The 19,755-nt window shown below is 42.4% G+C and overlaps 1 protein-coding gene across 15 annotated transcripts in view; it reads left to right on the forward strand.

Moving 5' to 3' along the window:
- The window catches only part of LOC109637931 (mitogen-activated protein kinase kinase kinase kinase 4-like), a 70,142-nt gene that overhangs the window by 25,699 nt on the left and 24,688 nt on the right, over nt 1-19,755 (forward strand). For all 15 annotated transcript variants that reach the window (XM_069532940.1, XM_069532942.1, XM_069532943.1 and 12 more), the window contains exons 3-10: nt 8,266-8,322; nt 16,051-16,176; nt 17,703-17,813; nt 18,093-18,183; nt 18,759-18,889; nt 19,084-19,138; nt 19,272-19,350; nt 19,436-19,611. In XM_069532940.1, coding sequence (XP_069389041.1) covers nt 8,266-8,322; nt 16,051-16,176; nt 17,703-17,813; nt 18,093-18,183; nt 18,759-18,889; nt 19,084-19,138; nt 19,272-19,350; nt 19,436-19,611 — 826 coding nt within the window. The remainder of the gene's footprint in view (nt 1-8,265; nt 8,323-16,050; nt 16,177-17,702; nt 17,814-18,092; nt 18,184-18,758; nt 18,890-19,083; nt 19,139-19,271; nt 19,351-19,435; nt 19,612-19,755) is intronic.

Below are 19,755 nucleotides of genomic sequence, written 5' to 3' on the forward strand. Positions count from 1 at the left end.
TTTGTTTTGTTTTACATTTTCATCCATTGCCCAGAAAATGACATGGATCTTGATGAGGAAAATCGGGCAAGTTTAGGGAACTGATATCTATGAAATCCATTTGGTGCAAATCCAAATTTAAAAAATCCTTATCTAGCATTATAGATGTGGTTTCATGAGGGGACTGTGGGGCCCAGACGGAGGTATGAGCTCTACTGAGTACCATATCACTTAACACATTGTTTTAAAAAATCATATCACAGCTTTATTGGGATCTTATCGCCTGAAAAGAACGTGTTTAATCTTGAGGCATATTTTGAGTTGATCTGTGGAGGGACTCGTTCTCCCAGCTGCCTCTGCTTGGCGAAGGAAAAGCTCTGATGTAGTGGTGTGTCGGCCTGTTGATAAGCGATATCACTGAGGGTCAGTCCTCACCGTGTTTCTAAAAATGGGGTGATAGCTTGTTACGTTATGGAAAGTTGTACCAGTGCCCAGAATGTAACCGCCCTTACTACTACAAGATCTAATTACAGCAGCTGTATGCAATGCGCTCACTCTCTTTAACTACCTGTCACTGCTTCACTGTGGGTCTGTCTGCTTACTTCTTTTCACTTCTCTGCATCTCTTTGCGATTTTTAACCCCGAATAATATCCTTGATAAGCATTGCATCCTCTGTCTGTGTGCAGAAATAACATCGCTGAAAGAACCCACTAAAATACCCAATGCATTAGCAAACTCTCCATATGTACTATCAATAATGTAAATTTGAAACAATCATTATTCATATCAAAATCAATAACTCCATATTGATCTTTCCTTATTTGCATACGGTCCTTATCCGAAAAGCAAAGGAGCAGACACTCTCTTAGCTGCCCAGCTGGACCACAGCGATCAATAGGCTTTTAAGATTCACCAGCCTCTCTCCTTCTCTCTGTCCCTCCCCTGAGTGAGGCTGTTTTCTTGGCCTACTTACACAGAGCTCCCTGTTTGCACACACACACAGTCAGAGCAAAGCTGCAACAGAAACTGAGAGCAACACCCCTTCACCTCTTAATAATGGATTTCTACTTAAAATGTCTTAAGTTTTCCTTAAAGTCTATTTTTACAGACTGGGCAGTTTCAGGAAAATGCGATAACATCATATTGTCATTTGCCCCTTCAGAGACTGTTTACCCTCCTCCCCGTCCTGTCACTGTGCTGTTCTCCTGATGTTAAAATACAGGCAGCAGTCGTCCTCTTCAGGGAAAACGGTTAAACGTGACTCAACACTACAAGCTTTTTACATTAACTGTGTGCTGGTGCGTGTCTGTTGTCAGAAAGAAGCACATCAGCTGAAATCGCACGTCTGGTTCATACCATGCAGAGCGTGATGCATTAACAACGAGCGTGCAACCCTGCAGGCGGTGCAGGGCCAACTCTGAATTGTCAACTGAATTTGTGATTTCATACCGTAGTTAGTGATTTGTTGTTTGATTTGCATTGGAGAGTCTATGTCAATGAACTTACCAGATTCACAACTAATGAAAGTATTTCTCAGCCAATCAAAGGTTTGTCATGAAAAGTGCATTTACAGTTTCTCTTAATCTTCAGGAAATCTTTACCCCAACAAAGTAGCGCATCACAGACTCCCAGCAGTAAATTGTGAACATCACTTGGTTTGACTGAAACAGGAAATGTATAGATTTGTAAAACCGCCAGTGTCTTGATCTTCCGAAGCAAACATTGCTAATTATTTCCTGCTGATAGTGGAGGGGAATCAGGAATTTCAGCAGAAAATAACTCCTAGACAGCAGCTGAAAGAATTAGTTGATTTATCACTTTGTTGATCTGCAAAAAAATGAGTCTGTGAAGCGTAACAGCTAATGTGCCTGGAGACTGTGCATGATCGCCGTGTGAGGACTCTTTACAAAACACATTTAGCATCCCTTCATTATTGCCACTATAAAAAATAATAAATCAAGGTACGCAAACTCAATTTGGAAAGTGCATCTTGCTGGATTACTTTTTGCATTGAATTTCAAATTGAAAACTGCAGAGCTGGATGTAACTCAGTGAAACAGCCCTTGCTGTTGTTGCTGACCATGTGTGACAGGATGTACAGAATCCAGCAGCTGTTCGCCTGGAACCATCCCGAAATATTCAAATTCCTCCTCTGGACCGCACCATTTTTTTTTCTTCTTCTGCATGTGTGTTTGTCTGTTTGTTTGATGGTGTGAAAACGCATCAATAGATGATCATGAGCAGTGTCTTCGTAACTACATGCATCCCTGGTTTGATCAATAAAGGCTTGTAAGATGTTTTTTTTTTTACACTCACTGAACTGCAACAATTGTGTGTGTGTGTGCGCCTTTCTTTCTTTGTGCATCTGTGCATGTGACAGTGTGTGTGTGTGTGTGTGTGTGTGTGTGTGTGTGTGTGTGTGTGTGTGTGTGTGTGTGTGTGTGTGTGTGTGTGTGTGTGTGTGTGTGTGTGTGTGTGTGTGTGTACGTGTACCAAAGCTTGCACCTGGCTCCTTGTCTCTGTCCCAAAGCCTAGAGAGGTGCAATAAAGAGCGCCTTGTCAACAAAAACCAACACACACACACACACACACACACACACACACACACACACACACACACACACACACACAGACAGTCGTAATTCTCAACAGAGCCAGACGTATGTCCAGATTTAAGTTAAACACTATGTGGATGTGTTGATAACAGATTATTATGTGAAAGTATATATTACCTATTTAAGATGGAACATAAATGCTTTGAGAAACTGTGTGTTTGCGTGTGCATGTGTGTGTGTGTGTGTGCTTGTGTGTGTGTGGCATTTCCTTGGGGGGGAAGTCGTGCAGCTTTCTTCCCTCGTCTTGGTTATCTTCTGCTCACAATAACTCACACATGCTTGTCTGACTATATCTGTGTAGACCCATCATTTACATTATCTTGTCACTAAACGTAATCTGACCCTAAATCCTAACTCTTCCCTGTTGTCAGCCAGTATTCATTATTATCACGTTAAAGGATAATACCAGAAAATTAAAACTTACTTAAATGGTTTCATAGTGGTTTCGTCCAAAACATTGCAGTTTCTCCGATTTACTCGGCTTGGAAACTGACCCTAGATCAGTATCTGTGTTCAGCTCGTGTCTCTTCCACAAGAGACCCCTCCCCCCTCAGATTCAAAGCTTCGAGTTAAAGGTCACACCAGCTGACGGATCGTGGTGGGGGGTACCTTATGAACTCTGGCATCAGGTCCCACTCGTCTGAGTAAGGGCCGTCATTAAAGCCGATGTCTGCTCCCTCACTGAGTCCTGATTGGAGCGTGGAGTGATCGGAGTGAAGGAAGCTTTAAAGGTCACCGGGACACGACCGAGCTTCTCCGGTTAATGCTCGACTATTGTCGTTTTTAATTTCTTTTTTCAAATCGCTGCAACTTTATCTTTTGCATGAGCAGTGTGTGAAACTGTCAGAAAGTAAAACCAATGGTTCCGAACGCCCGAGGGCAGCAGGTTATGATTTCATTTGTCGAAGATATGAGGTGAATCATAACTGAATGAGGGTATTCATCTTGAGATGCTAGCACATCAGTACAATGAGGAAATACAATCATTCCTCCGATGACTTGGAGAGTAAATGTGAGAGATTGTTTTTACAACACTAACAATGTCAGAGGCAGATGTTTGCTTAGGGCAAATAGAGATAAGGCTTTTGTGGCCTCTGGTGACAGATGGTGAAAGAAGTTTAAAATCCAGACGAGAATATTTCACCACACACACAAACCACCTCCACCACACGTTTCAAAGTCCCGGCAATTCATTTACTTTCACCATGTGGGGGCAGCAGATCAAGATTTAAACAATGACTTCTCTCCGAAAGCTTCACGATTGACACCTGGTGGCTGGCTGCAGTATAGGTCATAAATACCACCTCCCCCATGTTAGCAGATGGGACAGACTTTAAAAGTTATTTTTCTCAAAAATGGTTTCTGTCATTTGAGGGAGTTCTTTCACACTTGTGTTTGTCAACAGTTATTAGTTATTTGAGGAAAACGGAATGATCAGGAGAGAAGTGTCGTCCCGTCTTTATTCTGTCTATGGTATAAACACAACATCTACATACTATCATCATTTAAGCTTCATATAGCAAAGAATTACCTACTTGCATGTCAAGCAGTTGGAGCAACATGAGCATGTGACGTTGTTTTTCTGTTTGCCAAATGAATTTTAGTCCGGTTTCTCCTCCTAGCTCTGTTTTTGGTCTCCACCAGCTCCTGAGAAAGTGATCTAGGCTTTTCTGCTTCTCAACGTTTATGAGCTAGTCGCCTATTTGTCCGTCAGCTGTGCGGGGCCAGACTGAAAGCGTGCAGCTGGTTTGTCAGTGCGTCTTCACTTAGACACAGCTGCAGGTTCTCTGAAGACGCAGTACATGTGCAGAACAGTGAGCTGAAAGAAACTGAAACGCTAATGTTCAGCTGCAGGGGAACTCCTGATCCAGTGATAACTCCACACGGGATCCCTTTCACATTTCACGAGCTGTTAGATTATTTAGAAATATTGATTAGTGCAGCAGTGATTTAGTGTCATAGACATTGGAGCCAATAGTCTACTCATTGTTTATTTACAGTCAGGAAAGTCACATGTTTTATAGACACAGAACACCAGAGCTGATGAATAGTGCTCGGCCAGTTGTTTCAGCCATAGTTTGCCTTTAGTAATTATTCGACTCTGTACTAATGCACTAAATGTCTCCGGTGCCAGCTCAGCAAATTAAAAAATCTGCAGTTGGTGAGTGTTTGAAATAAACGAAGACATCAGTGGAGCTGGTGATCTGTGGGGAGAGACGGGCCGGGGCAGTGTTGGCAAACACTGACTGATTAAAGTGGCTGCTGGCTGGCAGCGGGGGAAACGTGTGAGTCAGTGATGCTCTGAAACCAAAGCACAATCTCTGGAGTAAAATCAGAGTGAATCAATTCATCAGCACCGACACGTGTTCATTTTTTAAAGCTCATAGCTCCTCATCAGGCTGCTGACGGAGCATTTGTTCTGTCGTCTGTATTCAGTCGGAAACCTGGTTTAGGCTCCACTTGTTAAGATTCACATCCATGTACCATATAGTTAAATTTATCAATCTATTCTGGCTCAGATTTACAGATTTACATCCGTGCATGACTAATAGGACATTTGCTCCATGTGCCAAAAACCGAGGCTCTATGATCCCAGACATAGTTTGTAATCCCACAAATACAAACTTTCTCTGAGGGCGTCTGAGAAAAATGTGTTGAGACCATGTGAGTCAAAATCTCTGCTCTGAATCCAACATTGGACTCTCACCTCATGTGCCCTCCAGGCTTTTCCACGATGAGGGAAACTCTGGTCGAAACATCCCCCGCAGAGACTTGACAGGGACAGAGCACGGTGCTGGTCATGAGAGAGTCGGATGACGGGAGGATTATGTCATGTTTGAATGGAGCGTGGAGTCAGCTGGGAGGAGTTAACTGACTTTCAGAAGCTCCGTCGGAAAAACAGAAGATCTATGAGATAAACCTACAACTTCAATCAATCTCTCATTGATGTTTTTTTCCCAGTCATGTGGATGTACTGTAACAGATCCATCCACTTTGGGATTTTGGTTTTGGAGACTTTTCTGCAATTCTTAAGAAGATTTCTGGTGCACTTGGCCTCAGTTACACTTTTAAATAAGTGAGTTAATTTGTTCTTAGTTATTTTGGCTCGTGACCCCTGGAAATGAAGGTTACGGGCTTTAACTCGTTCTCCCAAGGGAGACGTTTGCAGCCTTTGTATATTTAGACACAAATTCAAAGGAGGTCAAAAATGATCCAGTAGATCAAAAGAGAAAGATCACGAGAGGAATGGGGTTATAGAAATAGTTTTTGTCAAATGTATCCCATAGCCCTCATCACATGATTTCCTCCAAAGGCCTGGAGGGAATATGACTTTGTTTTATAACAAGATCAACTAGGTCATATGTGGGATAGTTGGGCCTTGGCGGAGATATGTGTGTTACAGAATGCCAGTCAAGTTAACAACCTGTGTTGATATAAACGCTTGTCTTCCTGTTTGACTGTTGTTTCCTCAGATCTCAGGTTTATGATGAGTAAATCTTATGGGTCAGAAAAAGCGACGGTAACTTTTCAGTGCTGGCTGAATGACGGACTGTCCCTTCGTCTTTTTCCCTATTTTCGTGTCCAGGTGTGTGTCTAGCCTGTGTCTCATTTCTGAACAAAGGAACCAGAGAAGATGATGTCATCGTTTCACCATTGTGTGTGTGTGTGTGTGTGTGTGTGTGTGGGTCGGCAGCTGGAAGGATTCTGTGATTATTACAGTCTGTGTACTGAGGTCACCTTTCATACACACAGAGGACACACACACACACACACACACACACACACACACACAATGCTTCATCTTGTTAATTATTTTTCTTCTTTCACATGAGGAAACAAATGTCCCTTCGTGATTTAAAAAAATGAGGATGAAGTAAAGCTCTTCATTCATCAGCATCTTGTCATGATGTCACTTATGCACATATAGCAACTCCTTTTCAGTATGTTAGCTTAAGTGTGTGACTGTGTGTGTGTGTGTGTGTGTGTGTGTGTGTGTGTGTGTGTGTGTTAGAGAGAGCGGGAGGATCGTGAAGTGTGTGTCTATACGTGTCTACTTGGGGCCAGTTGATCGACAGTGTATTTAAGTGTGTAGATCAAGTGTTTGTAGTGTGTGTGTGTTTGTGTGCAGACGTTAACACAACGGTTGGTGCATACACTGGAGAGAACTCCTGTGTGTGTGATTACAAGCAAACATAGTCAACACACGTTCCTCATCAGCTGAGGACACACACACACACACACACACACACACACACACACAGAGAGACACACACACTGCTGCTTGTTGTCTCAAGGGGGTGAATTGTTAAACTCGCCTGTCGTCACTGGAGAAAAAGAGATGAAAATTCTTAAATTGAGACGGTGAGGTCAGTGCGTGTGTGTGTGTGTCGTGAGTAAGAAACCGATGACTCAGCAGTACCAAAGTAAGATGGATGCTAGTGTTTAATGGAGGCTGATGGAGGTCGGCCTGCTGTGGCTGAAAAGCACTGAGACGCCACACACACATTCGCCCACTACATTCCATTGACAGTTTCTAGCTCAAGGACGACTCTGGTTAATTGTAGGATTTTGGTCATTCTGTCATCGTGTCAAACCTTTTTTTGTTGAGTTTTTAAAATAACTTTCCCATTTGAATATTATTTTCAGTATCTGCACAGATACTCTGCTCTGTTTCTTTCCTCTTCCTCAACTATCACTGTTTCCCTTTGTGTTTTATAGCTGATAAGGTTCAACACAAACCTTCCTGCGCTTTAATGTGTAATTACTTTTCTCCAAATTCACTCAATACCTCCACTCCTCTCCCGTGTGTTGATACCCAACCTGAGTCTGTCAGGTTCAGACAAAGGTTTTGAAAAAATATTCAGGGTTCTTTTCTTTTTTTTTTTAGTTTTGTCCTCCTTCACCCCTCTGTTCCCACACTGTAGTTCCCACAGTTGGGCACCAGCAGAGATTTGCCTCCTTGTCATCTTTGCAGTTTGGTCTCTCAATCAGCCTTGACCTCTTTGCCTGCCCTGCCTCAACACACACACACACACTTACACACTTGTCCCCCGCGGCTAAATCAAAATGGGCTAATCCGTCATCACTCCAACTGTGTGCTTCGCCGACTCATTCAGGAGCAGGGGCCGGTGGCTCGGGTGTCGCGGTCCTGCTCCGCACAAAGGAAACCTGATCGTGTGGCAGTTCAGACACATAGATGATGTATAGACACAGGTTACAAACATGATGCAGACACATGCAGTGCTTTGTTGCCGTGTTCCGAGGCGCATGCACTGAACTCACATGCCTCGTATGTGAGAACGCAAATGTCCGAATCAGATGCTCGGGACCCTTTCGGGATTTCCCCTGGCAGCCTCCCAATGAAATGTTCGGAAAGCCCACGTTAGACCACTGCAGGGACGTTTCAGGAAAATGCACGCGAGCGAGCGCGTTGATGACATTTCTGACAAACGCTGATTGCAAAACAAAAAGAATAGAATTATCTCCTGTAGAAGAGGTCCTTGAAGATGTCAATCTGGAAAGGCGATGAGATTCAAGAGCTTTGACGATGGTGTGAATGTGCTGTAAACAAAAACATGTAATGTATGTCGCTGAATGTTCTGGATATTTTCCTGTTGTTTTGAACCCGCTGAGCTTTTTCTTATGTCCGTCTCTTCTGTTTCCCTCCAGGGTCGACATGTCAAGACGGGACAACTGGCGGCCATCAAGGTTATGGATGTCACAGAGGTCAGTAAACAGAAACTGATGTGTGGTTTTAATATGTGTTGTTATCGGCCAGGTTTCCATTTAAGTTTACCATGGGTAAAAATGATAATCGTCTCTGTAAGTCTCTATTTTGACCTGCATGCTGACTGAACAGCTACTGGATTGTGCAGCATTGATGAATTATTTTTAAAATTCAATTTTTCTCTTCTCTGTCACAAGTCGTGATAAATGAAAACTGTTTTACACAGCAATATAAAAACATTTCCTTTTTGCAAAGTTAATTAAATACACTAGTAGCTTGGAATAGATGCATGAATGATGCATGAAGGGAGATTATTTCAGCAGCTGTAGCAGTTACCAGACTCTTCACAGCAGCCACAAAATACAGCTTTTGCAGATTTGGAATTGATCCTAAATTTAGTTTCGCTGCATTCGACGGACTAAGTCAGAGCTAGTACTCAACTCAAGCTTTCAGTGTCACAGTTATCACTAAAACAAACTCTATCTCTGACACCTCTTCTCCTCTACATCCTTATCAATCATCAATGTTCAGTTTAAAAATCACACATTTTCCAAACCGCCTATTCCTTTTAATTTACTTTATTGAATAAAGCAGAGTTTATATCTAAAGCTCAGCAGATTAAAAATTTCCCAGGAGCGGTTCAGGCCACAGTCTTAAAGACTGAACACTGGCGTGTGTGTGCGTGTTTACATGGGTGCATGCTTGCCAGCTTCCACAGAGTTGAGTAAGGACCCAGAGGCTGTTTCTGCCTGTGTAATTGGAGCCTGTATTTCTTGGCGTGTACACATGCAGAAATGTCCCGGTACTGCTACACAGTATAACTGCATCCCACCACGCTGATAAAAGTATTTGGTGCTTTTTTTCCACTCCCTGTCTTTTGTGTTACTCATCTGTGAATGAACAACTACAAGTAAAGGAATGAGAAAAGTATTCATAAAAACTTACTTTAGGTCATTTCCTGCTCTGACACCTCAAAGAGGAATGAGTTTATCATCAAGGATGTCAGATAAAATCTTTTAAATCTGACTCCATTTGTTCTGCTTCATCTATAAAAACACTAATGATTAACCCTTTTTAGGATGGGCTTTATAAATTAAACAAACAGGTCATCTGGGATATTTACAGCCAGATACTTCTGTTATCAGTCATCAGAAATACTTCCATGTTGTGGGATTGAGTTCTCGTATTGGCCCTGATAATAATATAATAATCTAATTTAATTTTTTTTAAATGTAATAAGTTGCTGCTCACTAATATCAACATTATTGTCCAGCAGCAGAAATCCTTTGCTTACTTGGAAGACTTGAAAATTTAGGTTTTTCCTTGAATCTCAACATGATCATTAGGCGTTGACTTCAGTTGTAGAAAAGTCTATGGACAGATGTTTAGTTTGGAGGAAATTGGAATTGAGATGTTCTTCAGTTGTATCGTATGATCGATTTGTAAATCCAAGACTTAAAACAAAACTTGATATTGAAACATCCAGTCTTAGATCTTTAGGAGATCCCACACCAATTAGTGTTTGACCCTATGAAGCAGAGCCTGCTTGTGACCCCTGTCAGGCCTGCTTCTGAAAATAATTGTTCTCTTGATAATCTAATTATTGTGGACTGAAAAAATCTTACACTGTAAAAAAGAAAACCCATAAACATGAACTTCAGCTGTTTGTACTTCAGTGCTCATTCCTGGTTTTACAACCTCTGTGAAGTTATCCAGTGAGAAGACAAAGAGAGGAAGGGAAAGAGATGGCAGCTGGAAAACCTGTGGGTGTTAGGATGATAAATCATCTTGTTGAATATCTGGCAGATTGTAGCTCTGTTTATTGATTCGTCATGATATCCATTTCCCTCCCTTGTAATGCTGAGAAAATGTGGAGTTCAGTGGGAGATTTTAGTGTCTTACACAGGGTTTCTGTCTTCAAAAGTCTTAAACGCCTTAATTATTTCCGGGTAGGTCTTAAATACGTTCATTCAACGCTCCTTCTGTTGTGCCTTGAAATTCATTTGAAATCTCTGGGGAAGTGTAAATAACTCTGGGACTCAACATACGTCTTGAATTTCATTCATTAGGGTCTTCAAAAGGCTTTTGGAAACCTACATGAACCCTGTTATAATGGTTGAAATACTATTTAATAGCTTCACTGAAATTAATAAAGAAAAAAATACGGTGCCATTCAATATACGTGGCTGCTGCTGAATCCTTCATGATACGTTAGTTTTCAGCCATGGGCAGGTTTTAGTTGAAGTCGTGCTGAAAAATCTAGTTCATGGTTAAATATTGAAAAAAGTAATCTTGAGTTTGGGAGTGTACCTCTCGCTGACTCTGACCTGCAGACACAAATCTCCATTTCCAGCTGTGGAGAATAAGACAGCACATGAAGGAGGATCAGGGGAACATTTGAGGGGAGTGTGTTTATGTATTCATACGAGCTGAATCACTGAGGAGAAATGCACATGTGGGGGAACATTCAAGACCTGACGGTTACTCCGTCAAATAACAACGCTCAGAGTGGTCGATCCTTTTCTGCGCAGTTCAGCCATTTTCTTAAATAAACAGTTTGTCTGGATGTTCGCCAAGAAGGACGGTTGAGCAGAGGAAGTTGTTTGCAGATAAAAAGCTCAATATTTTCACACACACACACACACACACACACACACACTCATCTCATGCAACATTTATATCTGTGTGTGTGTATGTGTGAGAGATAGAAGACTCTGAGGGGAACCACAAGAGCTTTCACACACACTCACGTGTCACAGATGTAAAACAACGCAGCTATGCAACTCCTTTCCTGTGTGTGTGTGTGTGTGTGTGTGTGTGTGTGTGTGTGTGTGTGTGTGTGTGTGTGTGTGTGTGTGTGTGTGTGTGTGTGTGTGTCCACTCTCAGCTCCTCGTGCTCCTTGGCGTATGTGCTCTGACCCACATACCACTTCCTGCTCCACATACAGAGCAGGAGTGAGGAGAAAGACAGACACTTTGGAGAGAGGAGCGAGTGGACGATGAGAGAAAGACAGCGGTACGATCTCGATAAAGATCGTAAGGTGTGAGAACGCAGAGGGGAAATGTCCGGAGAGTTCACAGCCAGTGTGTTGATGGTGTTTTTAACATTCGATGGACACATTGAAAAAAACAAACTCGGCGTCATACATGGGGAAGACACCGGTGTAGATATTAACTTGGAAAGACCAGATTCTAGAACCGTTGCATTGTAAACAGAAACATGGTATTCTTGTACCTGGATCGCCCCCTGGTGGCTGGCTGCAATGTAGCGTAAACCCCTGCCTCCTCCATGTTAGCAGACTCTGGCTGAGAACCATGTAATTGATCAGAATTAGTTGTCTATCTTTACATCTGTGTGATTGGCTGTGAAATATCAGCGTCTGTTATATACATGTATATCAACATTTCAGACTTTCCTTTAAACCTTTAAACTTCTATATGAATATTTTCTCGTTCACGCAGCACCAACGTGTTGTGAGAGGACGAGCAGAGACCTTAGGCAAAGAGACGGAGTGAGAGAACTGAGATAAGGAGAAGAAATCAGAAAGCAAGGGTTTTTTCTTTTTCTTTCCATCTTTGCTCCTCCGAGGAGGTTCAGCTGAAGTGCAGTGGGATTATGGGAGGGGCTATCCCTGCTCGCACGCTCCTCTCTTTCCCTCCATTGCTCTCATCCATTACCTCTCTTCTCTCCTGGCCATCCTCTTCCATCACACTCTTTTTTTATTGCATTCATCCTCATTCTCTCCCTCTTCTTCGATCAGATCCTGATCTATTTCTGCCTGTTGGCATCTCTCTCTCAGTCACCGCCTCTGTTTTCTTTGAGAGACGAGAGCAAGTGTCTGAGAATAGAAAGAAAGAATGAAGTCAGGGAGATAAAAAGAGATGCAGCAGCTCTGCATTCTGCGTCTCTCGCTGCCGCTGCTGTCGGCTCGATGTAATCCGGTGGGATTTGAGTAGGGGGGGAAAAAAAATCGATCTTGATTAGTGGAAAAACTCCACAGCAAACATCTTTATCTCTGCGTTTGGCTTCCCTCTGGGGAATTAATTGCAGTTGTCACTATAATTACTTGTTTTCTGTTTCTGAATTTTTTGCATGAAGCAAAAACAAAAAGCAGGATAAGTCTCTGTCCTCACAGCCTCCCTGTTCACTCAGAGGTGTGAGAGTGGGAAGGTGTTGAAGGCATGAAACACGAAAAAGTCTGTTTTAAAAATGTTTCATGTCGAATTAAATGCAGAACATTTTCTGTATCTGTTTTCTCTATTCAGGGCGTACATAAAGTCTGTATGCTGAAACAGCATAAGATAGATTTTAAATAAAGACAGACAAAGTCATCACTTCCTCTCACCTTCCAGGAATTAAGGCACTAGTGTTGCCAATCAGGCTAATCCATTATAATTCTTAAAAAAGTCATCACGTCTTTTTTTTTTTTTAAAAGAAGTTTCTCAAGTGAATTCAATACGCTTCTGTAGTTTTTTATTCTCTGTACTTGTTTTTCAAAGTATTCAAAACAGTGATAGCCATCATCACTTCACACAGGGCTAGTAGCACACCGCTTTTAAAATATGGTAAATAAGTAGCTGTAAATTATTCTAAATGCACTTGTACTCGTTATCAGCAATACCCAAAGTCCAGGTATCAGAAAATCCCCAAATAAAACCGGATTTATCTGAAACGTGAACTTGTGAACATCAGAGAGATGAAACCTAAAGTAACAAGACCATCTTTGAGAAGACAACGTGCCTGGTGCAGACACGTCGACCTCTCGGGGCCTCGGTCGAAGCCAAGGTTTCCCTCCTACTCTGCTTTTCCATTATGCTTCCATTTTGCGGCCGTCCTTTACCTCCCCTCACATTGTGTGCTGTAATACTTAAGCAACAATATGGCCGCCACTGAGTCTCCCCACCACTTCATGCCCAGGAATGATAATGAGTAGCTTCAGGACGCCTTGTTTTGAGTGACTGACTGTGAATATATAGTTCAGGGGAAGTGAAACAGGGAGAGTGAAGCAGAGAGAGGTGTTGTAATGATGGGATACATCAACATGGGACTAAAGTCATTATGGGAGACAGTAATGGAAAGTGATGCTGCAAGGACGAGAGGGACCGAGAGACGGTGCAAAAATAAATGGACAGTGCACAAACAATAGTGAAGATATGAAAGACACAGAGAGAAGGAGGATGATGTCACTGTCTCCTTGTGGAAGCAGGAGGTCTGTGTGTGTATCTCCGTTGAATCCAAATTGTATTTTCTGACAGACTGAGGTCTAAGCTGCTGTACGACTGCTGGAGCTCAGTCAGAAGCTGTGTCTCAGTTCGCCGGCTCCATCCTTCGGAGGACACGGTCCACGCAGCCGTCTTCAGTTCCTCCAACGGCCGCATGCACTAAATGAGGCGCTCTGGTCTTTTCTATTGCGCCACCAGCTTGTCCTGCCGTTACAGCCGTCGCCTAGCAACAAAACAAAAAACGTTTTAGATTTTTAATAGATGGCACTTTTCTTTTTGTTGATAGTCTGATGGAGGTTTCACATGTTTTTAAACATATTGTTCTGTTTCCGTCACAAAAGCAGTGAAATCATTTTTGATTCTCCTCTTCCCTTCTTCTGAACCTTTATTCAGGTCCATGGTGGATATGATGTGTAATAATGTCTCTGCCGCATTACTCCTCCTTCAGTCTGGCTGCAGCGTCTGTAATTATGTTGACTTGTTCCAGAAAGGTTCACATGACTGACAGTCTGTGGGCGACGGGATGTTCGAGTTGACCACAGAAGGTCCTTGTGTCTGTGGCAGTTGATTTACTTTTTTTTTTTGGTACCATGCATGGTTCTCTGGTTTCATTTTCACATAAATATTGTTTACATATCTAACTGACCAACTGCCTGGTTGACTGAGAGGTCAGCTGACTCACCTGTTTCGTGACTGGTTGGACGACTGCAGACCTGCTGATGGTCTGCTGCTGATGAGTGGACTAACAGAGGGCGGCCTGGCCGGCCGTCTGGTTTGTTGGCTTCCCCGCTGATCGGTTGGTTGGCTGTCTGGCTGCACCAGTAACCAACTGGCTGACTGACGGTGACTCATGGGATTGGCTGTCCGACCGACCCCATCATTGAAATTGTTTATTTTTTGGTGTAGAAATGTCAAACGGCGACGTCCTCTCATGAAACCTGCTGCTGCTCAAAGATCTCATGAGGATAAAAAGCAGAGGATGAATTAAAGGTCCAGTGTGAAAGGGTGAAAGGGATCTATCGGCACAAATTGAATTTAGAATAATCCTCATGATGTTTTCACTAGTGTGAATTGTTGTTTTCTTTACCCCAGAAGAGCCATTTATATTTAAATACTTTATATTTACATCGAGGGAGTCCACTCTATGGAGGCCGCCATGTTTCTTCTGTTTTACAGTTTTCACTATGTGGCAGAACCCAACAAGAAGATATGAGTAGTTTGGTTGTGAGTTGACCAAACACCAGGATCTCTGTTCCTGAGCTGCAGTTAATTTGTTTATCCCGACATGTCCACATTGACAGTCGTAGAACTCCTCTAACCTCTTGACTCAGAACTGTCAGTCGTCTTCTCTTCCTGCTGCAGCGCTCGATAAGACACGTGTGTGTGTTTTGAATTTCTTCCAGTATCAATACGTAGCTCCAATCTTTTCCCGCAGGCTATAAAAAAATCTGTCTGTTTCTTTTTCTGTCAGACTGAACTTGACATCTGTAAGTACGGGAGGCAAAGATCAACAACAGTTAAAAAAAAAAACTAATAAAAAAAAACTGTGGGTGATACAGCTGTTAACATCTGCAGCACAAACTGACACGACAAAATGTCACAAGCTTCGACATGAAAAGCTAACCCCCCCCACCCCGCTTCCTCGCCTTTGTGGACACACGAGTCCTGGTCGCAGCCGCCCATCACGCTCCTGCTTATCGACCGGTCGCAGTTACAGTGAAAATGTCAAGTCATGGCTGTTTCCAAAATAAATGTCAGGCAGCCTCAGTGATTGAGAAACTGCAATCGCTTGATCGTGTCATATGTCTGAGTCTGTCCTGTAATATCCTGAGAGGCGATGGTTCGCTCGGCTCTGTTATCATTTTGACTTAACGTTGTATCTGCATTTTCCTTTGGACTCATTTCTGTTTATTAGACTTTGCTTGTTTCCTTGTTCGGCTCCTCAGCTCGTCTCTCGTAGATCCGGAGTCTTAGCTTTGCTTCCTGAGACTGTAAAAGTTTTCTTTTACTGTTTCAGGATTTCACATTTTCTCCGTGAGGAAGGCCACATTTATCTATGTCGCAAAATAGTATGAATGCAATTACAGGTTCCCCGGAGTCCAAGGTGAAAAGCATATTTACAAAAATTTACAATTCAATGGGATGTTAAACATGGAAAAACAGCAAATCCATAACTATCCAAATCCACAAAGATGTTTGGCATTTGTAGAGCTCAGCAAAGTTTGATCACAAAGCAGAGGAACCCGGATGATTAAATAAGTCCTGATAACAAGCTTATACTCATTGTGTGTCCAGTAGTTGTTGTGTTAACCTGTGGACTTGAAACAAATTAGGAAACAAATAGCAGTGACAACATAAAGTAATAAAAACTATGGGAGGAAAGAATGAAAGGATTTATAAAATCACCTGCTATCAGACTGTTGATCTGCTCAGTTAGTTCATGTAATGGCTCCCCCGCTCTTTGACTCAGGTAATGATTACTAACTCCTCTCGCTGTCTTACAGGACGAAGAGGAGGAAATCAAGCTGGAAATCAACATGCTGAAGAAATACTCCCACCACAGAAACATAGCCACCTACTACGGAGCCTTCATCAAAAAGAGTCCACCGGGCCACGACGACCAGCTATGGGTGAGTTCACCTCCACCACGAGAACAATGGATGCAGTGTTGTTAGTTTGAATTCACCTGAAACGCACCATAGAGATTGTTCTTCTACTGCTCCCGACCAATCTCAGCCTCCACGTTTATAGAAAAGCTCTTAATTTTTTAGAAAAATAAAGGAAGCAGCAAATTGGAAGAGGATGAGGTTTTACTTTTAAGAGGAAGTGAAAGTAGTTTATTGTCGGTTATCTGTTATCAACTCTAATGCAGGAAGTAATCAACATGTTAAAGTCAATGAAACCAGAATTTTTGGTTACTGATACAGGTTAAAAAAAAAAGTTTTCCTAAGACGTTGTTAACAAACCCTAGAAATATAACTGAGGCTTGATATTTCATAAACATTATTATAGATAACTATAAATAAAAAGACACAAATACAACCAAATGAAGAGAACTTGACTCGACAAAGTAAACATAATTTGTTTTTTGCAAAATATAAACTTCTGTTTCTGCATTTTTTATTCTGTAAAGTAAAAGTTCCGACGAACAATCACAGACACTGACATGTCTGGGAAAAGGATTAATCAGTTGTTCTCTGGCTATTTCTAGCGAGGCCCTCGACTCTGTCAGTGGTGACTGCAGAAGAAAGATAATACATACCAGCACTTAAACTCTCCAGCAGTGAGTCCAGATAAGGATACAGTATATTTCAGCTATATATACTTGCACATACCCATGTTGCATCACGTTCTTCCTGTGGACGAGACCAACTCAAACTCACAACAAATCAAAGACAATTGACGGAGACGAGAATAAAAACTGAAGCAAAAAATAAGAAACTAAAATAATGAGAGGGGGAGAGAGAGAGAGGAACGTTATCGCCTCTGGATGTGTTTACAGGCAGGAGGACCTCGGTTTATGACCCTCAGCTGATTCTCACTCTCTCCCTCCACAACATGACCCTGTATTTGTTTTAACAGCTGCTTCCATGACCCCTTTAAGACCCCCACTGTTACATGTGTGTGACTGTGGAAGTTTTCAGATTGTGTGTTTAAAGTGTGATGCATAGATTTAATCATTAATTCGACTAATCCATATGTGAACTCAAATTGTGCACAGCAAGGTAAGTAGAATGAAGAAAAACTCCAATGTTTAACTCTTTAACACTGAACATTGCAGATGGCACGTTGACGGGATGTTATAAATTTAGATAACCTCTCGTTCTAACCTCAAAATATGGCTTAAACTAAAAGACAGTTCGTTCGTAGTCTTTTGAGCTGCAGAGCGGAGGTCCTCCATCGATGAGTGTGAAATTCAGGAGATACCAAGCAGCATTAACTCAGTGCCAATCAGCTGTGAAATAAGGACAAAGTGGCCCTAGTGACTCACAAATGGAAAATGCGAAGTAATGTTAATACACACTGTCAGTTTTCTGAGTAATTGTTGCTTTTGTTGAAATTAGATATACCATAAAATGAATGTGGTGATGGAGTGTTTTTATGTTTGAATGTAATGTTTTCATATCTGCCCCCTCTCTCTCTCTCTCGCTTCCAGCTGGTGATGGAGTTCTGTGGTGCCGGTTCCATCACAGATCTGGTGAAGAACACCAAAGGCAACACACTGAAGGAGGACTGGATCGCCTACATCTCCCGAGAGATCCTCAGGGTCAGTCCCCTTCATCTGTGCCAACCACTGACCTCACTGCAGAATAATAAGATGTGTGGTGTCGACACCAGGCCTCAATTGATTATTCTATTCTCAGAAATGTTAAAAACCTGCCCGTTTGTTTGGTCTGTGGTGACGCTGGTTGCAGTTTTCTCTCTGAAACTGTAAAAGTGACCTGCAGAAGCTGGACTCAGCGCGCAGAAATCTTTCAGTGTTGCCTCTGACGCAACATCTCTGTGAAGCTGTAAATATGTGATCATTACTTTTGTATCTCTACAGGGATTAGCTCACCTGCACGCTCATCATGTCATCCACCGTGACATCAAGGGACAAAACGTGCTGCTGACTGAGAACGCTGAGGTCAAACTGGGTACGTATTGGTTTTTATTTCTGTGTGTGCACAGGTCTGGACGTCTGAACTGAACATACAGCAGTGCCAGATTTGAGTCAATGCCGTGCTGGTGCCAACTGGTTCATTTTCATTACCAGTGTTATAATGTTTCATATGATTGCAGGTCCGTATAAAAGCCACATTTTCAAAATGGATTTTCAGGCTCAAAGTTCAGCATATGTGTAGTTTTACTACAAAATATCACTGTAGATATGTTGGAAATGATCCTGTCTCAATATAACAGCAGCAAGTATATGTCAACTTGTCAAATATGTTTTATTTTGCTTATTTTTATTTCTCCAAATGATGCACGATGAGATTACTGTTTGTAATCAAATTACTCCTCTGACCTTTTTTAAATTGCTGTCCTGTGACACGCAGTGTAAAGCACATGTCTTCTCTGAGGCCACAAAAAATCACTTTGCATTTCAGTTAAACGGAGACGAGAGAGAGCATTTAAAACACAGCAGCGTCTCAGACTTTACACTGTGAACCAGAACCGTGGACTCAAGTTTGATTCGGTCGTGACTGATTCTGATCCTGTTCCTCCTCAGTGGACTTTGGTGTGAGTGCTCAGCTGGATCGGACGGTGGGGCGGAGGAACACCTTCATCGGGACGCCATATTGGATGGCTCCAGAGGTCATAGCTTGTGATGAAAACCCAGATGCTACCTATGACTACAGGGTGAGAAAAGAAACACAGAGTCTGCTACTGCTTCTGTCTGTTACTGTAAAGTTGCCTTGTGTCTGAAATAAAAGTGAAATATTCTTCACTTTTGTTTAAACTTTAAAATGTTCTCAGTAGGAATAGAAACACAAATGAAACATGGACGCACACACGTGCACACAAACTCATCTGACTCCTCTTCTGTCCTTCAGAGTGACCTGTGGTCCTGTGGAATCACAGCTATAGAGATGGCTGAGGGAGCTCCTCGTAAGTACTTGTGCATTAATCTAACGGTGGTTCGTTTTGCATAGTATAAAGTAGTATTTAGTACACGTGTGCCTTTGCTCTGTGTTTTGTTCCTGTTGATCCCTCACTTGTTTTCCCTTTTTGTTTCCTCCAGCTCTGTGCGACATGCATCCAATGAGAGCCCTCTTCCTCATCCCCAGAAACCCCCCTCCTCGACTCAAGTCCAAAAAATGGTGGGTTACGTTTTTGAATCTTTATGCGCTCAGTCAAACGTTTCTTCCATCTTACAATCTTACATCTTACATCTCAACTCAACAGGTCAAAGAAGTTCTTCAGCTTCATTGAGGGCTGCCTGGTGAAGAATTACACTCAGCGCCCCCCCACGGAGCAGCTGCTGAAACACCCCTTCATCCGGGACCAGCCCAACGAGAGGCAGGTCCGCATCCAGCTCAAAGACCATATCGACCGAACCAAGAAGAAGAGGGGCGAGAAGGGTGAGTCCAGGAGGAAGAGGCTGTTTGTCACAGATGAGAAACTCAAACTCGTACGTAGCTTATTCCTGTAAATAACAACAACTCTGTTCTAAACCATCCAACATCCGTCAGTATGAGACAAAACTAAACTGACAGACGACGGCA

This window comes from Paralichthys olivaceus, chromosome 10 (genome assembly GCF_024713975.1).
Source record: "Paralichthys olivaceus isolate ysfri-2021 chromosome 10, ASM2471397v2, whole genome shotgun sequence".
Taxonomy (NCBI): domain Eukaryota; kingdom Metazoa; phylum Chordata; class Actinopteri; order Pleuronectiformes; family Paralichthyidae; genus Paralichthys; species Paralichthys olivaceus.